This window comes from Merops nubicus, unplaced genomic scaffold, assembly GCF_000691845.1.
Source record: "Merops nubicus isolate BGI_N331 unplaced genomic scaffold, ASM69184v1 scaffold38417, whole genome shotgun sequence".
Classification (NCBI taxonomy): domain Eukaryota; kingdom Metazoa; phylum Chordata; class Aves; order Coraciiformes; family Meropidae; genus Merops; species Merops nubicus.
The window spans coordinates 6,442-15,294 of record NW_008622942.1 but is presented as its reverse complement, the minus strand read 5'-3'; the positions used below and the strand labels follow the sequence as shown (position 1 = coordinate 15,294).

At 55.6% G+C, this 8,853-nt stretch overlaps 1 protein-coding gene across 1 annotated transcript in view; it reads right to left on the bottom strand.

The window, feature by feature from the left end:
- Window positions 1–4,450: 4,450 nt before the first annotated feature.
- TRIOBP (TRIO and F-actin binding protein) overlaps window positions 4,451–8,853 on the bottom strand; it is a gene marked incomplete at its 5' end in the record, with an annotated part of 8,017 nt that continues 3,614 nt past the window's right edge. The window contains 6 exons of the mRNA XM_008944949.1: window positions 4,451–4,612; window positions 4,926–5,012; window positions 5,245–5,346; window positions 6,046–6,205; window positions 6,458–6,569; window positions 7,081–7,228. Of these exons, the coding sequence (XP_008943197.1) occupies window positions 4,451–4,612; window positions 4,926–5,012; window positions 5,245–5,346; window positions 6,046–6,205; window positions 6,458–6,569; window positions 7,081–7,228 (771 nt within the window). The remainder of the gene's footprint in view (window positions 4,613–4,925; window positions 5,013–5,244; window positions 5,347–6,045; window positions 6,206–6,457; window positions 6,570–7,080; window positions 7,229–8,853) is intronic.

The window sequence follows — 8,853 nt, the reverse complement described above, 5'->3', positions numbered from 1 at the left end:
TGGGGGGGAGGCGAGGGGGGGGGGGGGGGTGTAAGCTCCCCCCAGAGCCTCCAGCCTTAAAAACCAGGCAGCCATTATCAGGGCAACGCAGCGACAGGGAGGCGAGCGGTGGGGGTCAAGGGGGAGGCAGGGAGGGAGGAGGGAAGATGCTTCACCTCACTTAAGGCAGATGAAAATTAGGGGTCTGATCTCAGGCTGGTCATCTAGGCAGCTCCTGCATCTGGCCTTGGCTGCTCAGCCCCCTCTGGAGGGTGCTGCTGGTGGGCAAATAGCCCCTCCCCTGTACATGAGGGTTCCCAGCTCTTCATCCAGACCAGCTCACTGATTTTTAGCCCATCACAACAGGGAGAAGATCCTGTGCTGGCAAGTGACTCGGTGGAGGGAAGGTGGGTGGGTGGGTGGTCACAGCTCATCAGGCTGCTGGCCTTGGACATGGAGGGGATCCTGGTTGAGGTAACCCCTAAATACCCCCTTTGATATCAGAAAGCACCCCTTGAACCTTGCATGGTTATACTGACACCCTTAGCATGAGCTGGCCAGGCTCAAGAAGGGTTTTCCAGCCCCTGGTGGGATGCCAGGGCTGGAGGTGGGATGCAGATGCTGCAGGCAGCACACGCCCTGATGCCTCTGGGAGGTGGGATCCGCTGCAGGCAACACAAGGTTCGCCCAGAGAGAAAAATTATTCCCATGGACCACTCAAAGCCCGTATCTTTGGCCACAGGAACTTGCCACCGTGCCCAGGGAGGGGTGGCTTACCCTCGTGCACCCCCTTTTCTCCTTGAGGAGAGCTACCCAACCCCTCCAAGCCTTCTGTGCCTCCCGTTCCCGGCATTAGTCAGCAGAGAGGTTGGGAAATCCTTCCCCAACCCACCCCAGAGGACAGAGCCTAGCAGAGGAATCTTCTCCTTCGTTCCACTCGCCTCCTGGTCCCTCCCTGTGCCTCGTTGGAGCAGACTCCACAGGGATGTACCCACTTCAGCTGTGGATTTCACCTGCAGTGGTCAAACCCTGTCCATCAGGGACCTGCTGGGTGACGGCCCCTGCCTTGTAGGGGCAGGATGGCTGTTGAGGGGCACCCGAGTACACCGGGGCACTTGTGGCAACTAACGCCAGCAGTGACATTTTATTTTACCCAGTCTCCATTTCCAAAGAGGCTCAAACCCCCCCTGCAGTGGGACTTGTCCTCGCTGACCCTCAGATCCAAGCGTTTCAGCCATTTTTTTTTTAGCAGCAACACAGGGAAACTGGCTGATTTTCCTGACGTGCTGATCAGAGCTTCAGCCCCAGGGCCCCTGGTGGTCAGCCCAGCACGAGGGGGCTAATGGCAGAGCCATGAACGATGCCAAAAAATGGCAAAGGGTTATTGCCTCTGGCTACTGGCCCAATTACAACCATTTACAGAGAGATTTATGAGCTGATTTTAAGGGCAAGCTCCATCTGTGAGCTGGGGTGCTGGCTCTCATACAACCAAGGCTCAAGGCCGGGATGTTTCTCACAGCCACGACTCAACATGTTGCTTTGGGGATGCTTTTTTGGGCTCTGGTGACCACTGAGCCCATCACCTACAGGTATTTTGGATGCCTCTTCTGCCCTCTGGCTCCCCCCAGCCTCAAGGTCCCCTGCACCCAGGAGATAGCAAGACAGAGACGACAGACAACCCTATCACCCCACCCCAGGCGAGACGGGGGCCGCCCGATTAAGGCCGTGTTGGTTGAGGGGGTGGCTGTTCCCCACCACCCTGGGATGATGGGATGTTCTACCCAGCCAGGGGCTGATCTACGAGCTGCAGAGCCCCAAGGAGGGGCAGCTCGACTGCATGTCAGGCACCCGCACATGTCACCCGCGCCGCCACGAGACGCTTATCGGGGTCAGCAGCACCCAGGCAGGAAGGGGAAGAAAAAAAAAACACCAGGCCAACAAAACCCAAACAAACAGGAGATACTGAACCCCTCGGAGAAGGAGCATGTACCAGGAGTCTGCAGTTCACCCCTCGCTCACCCCCAGTGCCTCACTTTTGGGGGGTTTCCTCCCCCATGAGTAAATATGATGATGCAGACTTGTTTCAGGGGTTTTCTTCTGAAACCAACCACACACTCCCCAGCCTACAACACTGTGCCCCAAACCCCACTGGTTTGCTCCTTTCTTGGTCCTTCCAATCCCCCCTAGCAAGACCAAGCCATGCAGCCTGGAAGCAGTTGCCCTGAGCTGCTCTATCACCTCTTTGCCTTCCTTCCCCTCCCAGCCCCCAGCATGCTGAATGCTTGTCCTGTCCCCAAACTCAATGCCAACAGTCCTGTCCTGCTGGGAGGCCGAGGGAAGAGCCTGGACTCTGGGCAGCACAGGGAGGAGAGGGTTTTTAGACCACATGCAGGAGGCCACACAGCAGTGAGAGCAAACCCTGGCTCTGCACTGGCACAACAGGGAGCCAGCAGCTCATGTTTACACTGGGATGGGGCTGAACAAAGAGCAGTCACCCCCAGCCCTCTGTCCTGCCAAAAAAACCCAACATGCTTCACCCCAAACCAGGAGAGAGAAAGCATTTGAGATCACTCTGATCCCCCACAGCTTCTATGCCTGCTCTTTACTTTGCTAGCGATTTGCACTGCTGTTTGCCCCTCCTTCAAAACTGGGTTTAGTGATGTAGCCCAGGCTCAGCTCTTCCTCTGTGGGGCTGTGGAGTGGTATGGTGAAGCAGATTATTTCCCCCTGAAACCCAAAGGTGGAGCAGACAGCTGGATAATAACAATGCAGGGCTCCTCTCACTCTCTGGACAGGGGCTGGGAGTGCTCCAAATCCAGAGGGAGAGAAGAGACACAGGTCAGGCTGCCTCAAAGGAACTTGAAAAAAATGACCCTCGACTGCCACGCTGGGTTAGGGCCACGTGGCAAGCCTCAAGGAACACATTTTTTCTCAGCAAAAGGGGGAGATTTTATTAAGTTAAAAGTGGAAGGGTGCAGCAGAGCAGCAGCAGCTGCCACCTTGGGGGAGGTTGGCTCTGGCGGGTGCAGTAGCAGCCTCACAGCTCCTCCTCCTCCTCCTCAGAAAGGAGAAGCCCCATGGCTCTGGGCTCCTGCCAGTTTGGATTCTTGAAGGAGCCAAAGGAAAGTCACGGAGAGAGCTCGATCATGAGGACTCCTGCCAAGGTCTCCTCTTTCTAAAGTCCCAGGCAAGCATGTCCATGGCAGACTGCCCCAGCAGCTCCCTCCTATGGCTTGCATGTCTTCTCCACAGGTCGCTGGAAGTGGCAAGGAGTGGGGAGCATGGTCCTTGCCAGACATCCCAGGAGGGCCATGGAGATGTTTGGAAGAGAGGGAATATGTGCCAAAGGTGGCTGTGTGGCCGGGAGCAACAGGGCCGGGAAGGACGGGGAAAACCAGATTCTCTTTTTCAGGTTAGAAAATGCTGGTGATGTAGTAATAGTTTTCCCCCCCTCCTCCTCTTCTTCTTCTTCTTCTTCCCGGGGCAAAAAAAAAAATTCCTCTATAAAATATAATTATCACATATAAAATCCTGAAGAAGGTGCATGTAAGGAGCCAGTCCAAACAACGTGCTCAGGTAAACAGGAAAAGGGGTTCATCAAAAAAGCTTTGGGAGGGGAGTGAGGAGGTTGGGGGGATGTGTGGGCTTCTTTGCCAAGGTGATATCAGGTGGGATTCAACCTCCCCTTCCCCACAAGCGAGGAGTAGGGCCAATACAAAACAAGAACAGAGAAACAAACGAAGAGCAGACCTAGAAAGGGACAAAACCAGAATGAGTTTAGAAAGGCTCCACTGAGCACAGCAATGGTGGCCCTTCTGCTTCCTTGGGAGATGGATGCCTGGCACCTTGCTACATGACCTACTCGTCTTGGCAGCCCCTCAGCAAGTGCTGGTGGAGTTGGCTAACCCCATTCCTGATGGCCATGGCATCCAAGGGTGAAGATGTGCTCTGGCCAACAGGATGCCCTCACTCCTGTCACCCTGCTTCCCTCCCCAGGCAAGCACGGGACTAGCACTGGGTCTAACCAGGGAGGCAGACTTCAAATTTCTGACAGGGTAACTGCTTTTAAGCCTTTTTTTACCCTTTTAAGCTAGAAAAAGGTAGATTTAGGTTAGACATTAGGAAAAAGTTCTTCAGTATGAGGGTGACAAACCACTGGAATAGGTTGCCCAGACAAGTGGTGGAGGCCCCATCCCTGGGGACATTCAAGATCAGGCTGGATGAGGCTCTAAGTAGCTTGATCTAGTTGGAGATGTCCCTGCTAATGATGGGGGGGGGTGGACTAGATGACCTTTGGAGGTCCCTTCCAGCCCAGATCTTCTATGCTTCAAAAGGGAACGCAGCAAACATCTGCCCCCACGCTGCCGCTCAGACGCCAGCACCGAGTGGAGCAGGAGGAACCAGCAGCTTCCAACCCTTCTGGCAAAGCAGGGCAGCCCGTCTCGGCCACCTCCAGCCCTTGCGCTCACCGTTACTCGCCGAGGCTGTTGCAGAGAGACTCCTTCTCCTGCAGGGCAGCCACAGCCAGGCGGAGATGTTCCTTCAGCTGCTCGATCTCGCGCTCCGAGCGCACCTTGATGTGGTTCAGCTCCGCGTAGACGTCTTGGTACTTCCCTGAGGCAAATCTCTTATCCTGCTAGGGGAGTGAGAAGGGTCAGGAGGTTTTAGAGGTGATGCTAAGGAGGTGGAGGGCGAGGTGAGCCCAGCAGGAGAAGGGCCAGCAAGTGGGGAGTGGAAAGCCAGCCCTGGGTTTGAAGCCCGTGTCCATTTGGGCCACATTGGAACCTATGGCTGCCACGGGATCAGCAGCAAACAGGGACAAGGAGAGCGCAGGTGATAAGAAGTTTTGGCTTCAGGATCCCACCAAACCCAGCTGAACCCTGCTGACATGAAGCCTTGGCACACCCCTCCCTTCCCTCTCCCGACAGCTCCCAGAAAGCACTGACCTTCTGCATCATCTGCAGCTCCTCCCGGAGGCACTGCACCTCTTTCTTCACGTACTGGAGCTCGTTCTCCTTCACCCGCAGCAGCACCTGGGCCAGCAAGAGGAAAGAGGAACCAGGAGGTGACTCAAGAGCCACTGCCTCGGAAAGGCCGGCGCGCCCCGGCGCGAGAGGAAGGAAGGGCCAGGAGGGCTGGGGCAGGAAACGGTGCCCACGGCCCTGGAGAGGAACCTTGTGTGTACCTGCTTCCTGCAGAGCTCCATCCGGCACCCCCCTGGTCCCCTCCCCAAAGCCCAAACCTCCAGCTGGAGGGTGTCTGTACCTCCAGCTCGCAGGAGCTCCGCTCGTTGTTGTGCGGGGAGCCCCGTGAGGAGATGAAGCTTCGGAGCTTCCCGATCTCATCCGAGAGGCGAGTCTGCAGCTCCTGCAGGCAAACCCAAAAGAGGTCAGGAGCAGCCGTGGCACAGGCCTCTCTCATGTCCCAACCCCCCTCTGTCTTCATGCCAGCCCTACTCCAGCTTAGAGAACTCCTTGTAAACCCAGAGGTTACAGCAGCACCTACAAACAGCAGAAAGAACAAGCTCGCCATATTTAACATCATAATTAAGACATAATTAGGACTAGGGGGAATGGGGCAAAGCTGGCAGTGGGTAGATTCAGGCTGGATGTGAGGAAGAAGTTCTTCCCCATGAGAGTGGTGAGACCCTGGAATGGGTTGCCCAGGGAAGTGGTTGAGGCCCCATCCCTGGGGGTCTTTAAGGCCAGGCTGGATGAGGCTCTGGGCAGCCTGATCTAGTGGGAGGTGTCCCTGCTCATGGCAGAGGGGTTGGAACTGGGGGATCCTTGTGGTCCCTTCCAACCCTGACAGATTCTGATCTGTTTTAGCAGAGGACTTAGTAGTGTTGGCTTGACGGTTGGACTTGATGATCTTGGAGGTCTCTTGCAACCTCAATGATTCTATGATTCTATAATTAAGACAAGCCCATCTGCAGCCTCTTAACTCCATTTTTAGTTTTCCTTCTGATGATAACCTCTCGGAAAGGAAGAAGCGTGGACTAACAGGGGAGTTTTAACAGAGGGGTTGTGCTGTGTGAGGGAAGAAGGTGCTCCTCCTTTCTCTTGCCTGGTTTTTCCTGAGCAGCTCCTTTCCCTCCTGCTGACAGCGCTGCAGCGTCTGCTCCCTCTCCTCTGCCTTCTGGGTGAGCTCCCCAATTTCCAGGCACTTTTGGGAATACTGCTCAGAAAGCACCTGCAGCTCCCGCTTCAGGGATTCCACGTCCGACCTGCAAAGAGGCACCAGCTCATCACTGCCCCTCAAATCCTTGCTGGCCACTGGTGTTGCCTTCCTCCTTGCCACAGGCAGCCTCTGCCCACAGCAGTCTCGCTAGCATAAAATAATGTCCCCTGTGGGCCAAGGCTTCAGTTCCCACCCTCCCATCCATGAGCAGAGTGCCTCTAAGAGCTTCAAGCCATGCAGTGATGCTGGCCCAGGGCAGCAGTATTGGGCAAGTGAAGCAGAAGAGGTGGTTTCTTACTGGTGCTGCTTCTGGAGGGCATCTGAGATGGAGCTGCACTGCTGGAAGCTCCGTGTCCTGCCCAGCTCCTTATTCATCTCCTCCCGGTGGGCTTTCTTCAGAGCTTCGATGGCTACAGAGGGAGATAACAACAGACTGGGGATTACCTTCAGGGAAACCACACCAGGTAACTGGCTCTTGCTGCTGCAGGCTCCCAGACCTGTCTTCTGCAATTCCCCCACCTTCCCTTCAACCCTCAGGGCATCCTCCACCACCTTTCTCCACCTCTCAGGATCATCCCCATGCACCAAATGCTGCCAAGGAGACACCACAGGGCAGTGTGGGAGCTCCTTGCTACCTCTGCCAGCCCTGCCCACCTACAGGAAGGTGCTGGCCCCCTCCCACCCCTCCACAGAGGCAAGACCCCATTTCCCAGAGCATCTTTATCACCCCATCCCCCTTACCAGCCCACACAGCCCCTGCAGCACAGGTTTGGGGATCACCAAGCTCATGCTCGAAGGAGCATCAGCTTACACCAGTAAGGTCAGCAATCAACTGGGATGACTGGTTTCTGGCAAGAGACGTTTGGGAGAGGCAGGAGGGATCTCCCTGAGTTTGGGGCAGTGTTTGGTGCTCACTCCTACCTGCTGCTGTGGCCGCAGCCTCCTCTGCCAGGAGCCACTCCTTCTCCTGCCGCAGCCGCTCCAGCTCCCGCTGGTGGTGCCTCTGGAGCTCCTCCATCACTTGCTGGTGGGACGACTCCATCTCAGCCAAGCTGCGCTCACAGGCCTCCTGCCACGCCAGGGAAAGGAGGGGGTGAGGGACCAGCAGGGCAGGAGGAAGGGCTCAGGCCAGGACAGCACCTGGCTGGGCTGATGTTTGCCTCTGCAAACCTCAGCCAAGTCCAGGGGGACGTTCAGAGAAGTTGCACTGCTTCCCAGGAGGGTCTTTTCCTTCTGAAAGGGAGGTGGCACTTTTATCCCTGAGCACAACCATCTGACAGAGCCACACTGCACCCTCACGCTCTGCTGAGGAAGAAACGTCCCTCTTGCTGCTCTTAAAGCTGAAGCAGGCAGACAAGAACATCCCTCTTGGGCCAAGAGCTGGGAATAATCCCCCAATATCCCAAACAAGACCTTCTACCCAGCTAGAGGAGATAACAGCAGGAACTGCATCTTGGTATCTGCCTTTTAAATGAAGCAGCATCCCCTGGAATCAATGAAAACTGAGCCTCTTCTGAAAAGTGACACCCTGCACTTCCCTGTGGCCTGACACAGGCTGCCAAAGAGCCACCCTGAAAGCCTGGTGGTGAGGGATCCTCCTCACACAGCTCGTCCTCCTTTCTGACAGCTCTGAGACCAAGGGGATGGTTCTCTGGGTGCTGGGCGTTGAGGTTACCTGGCACTACAGCAAAGCAGTTCCCACCTTGGAGCTCTGCCTCTGTTCCCCTTCCAGATGCTGCCAGCACCACTCCAAACCCCTCAGGAAGGATTTTTTCACCACCAAACCATGCCAGAGTATTATTTTTAAAAGCCAGGGCCTCTGAGACATGATGGTGTCCCATTCCTTCTGTCAGCACTAAGGGGAAGGCTGATAAAAAGTGTCCTGCAGCACATTGGAGGAATGCAAGTCCTCCCTGGTTGCTCCTCTCTGCTGAGCTGAGGGAAGCTGGGAAGCTTTACAGAGCCACCAAAGGAGAAGAGAAGGCAAGGGATCAGTTTGGTGATCTGTCCACAGCCTGGCTGTGAACCTTGGCTGACAGAGAACTAGCCCTTTGGGGAAAAAGCCAAGCTTGACCTCAGATGTGAAATGCTGGCCTTTTGAGCTACATTATTAGGAAGATAAGGTGCCATTTCTCCCCACTCCTTTTGCTTTTTTGACCACAAAAAGAGGCCCGTGAGCTGTCAATATTAAATCAAGATGACAGAGGACTGGCAAGTGGCTGGGGCTGCGCACCACAGGACTTGAGGGTTTCTTGATCTGGGCTAGGTCCAGCCAAGTCACTGCAACAGTCTTTGCCAGCCCAAATTTCCTTCCCCCCAGGTATCTTTCAACACATAAACATCCTGAGAGCCCCACAGCGTGGTGGAACAGCAGCCTCCCCCCCCGGCAATGCCTGTGGGATGTGCCCCCGTTTGCTTTGGACAAGTCTGTGGAGAGGGGGAAATAAATAAACAGAGAGAAGGGAGAGGCTGAGGCATGAGCAAACTCTGCTCTGTGGGTTTTCCCACGTGCTGGCCCAGCAAATAAGCTGTGCTGTCAAAGTGACCTTCCAGGCTCGGGTGGCTCTGGCTGGGAGAGAAGCTCCCCAGGCCCCGACAGACTGCTTTTAACAAGGGATTTGGGAGCTCCTGCCAAGAAGAACCACACGTGGCGAGCTGCAAACCGCCAGGGAACGTGTGGGCAACTCAGCAGGA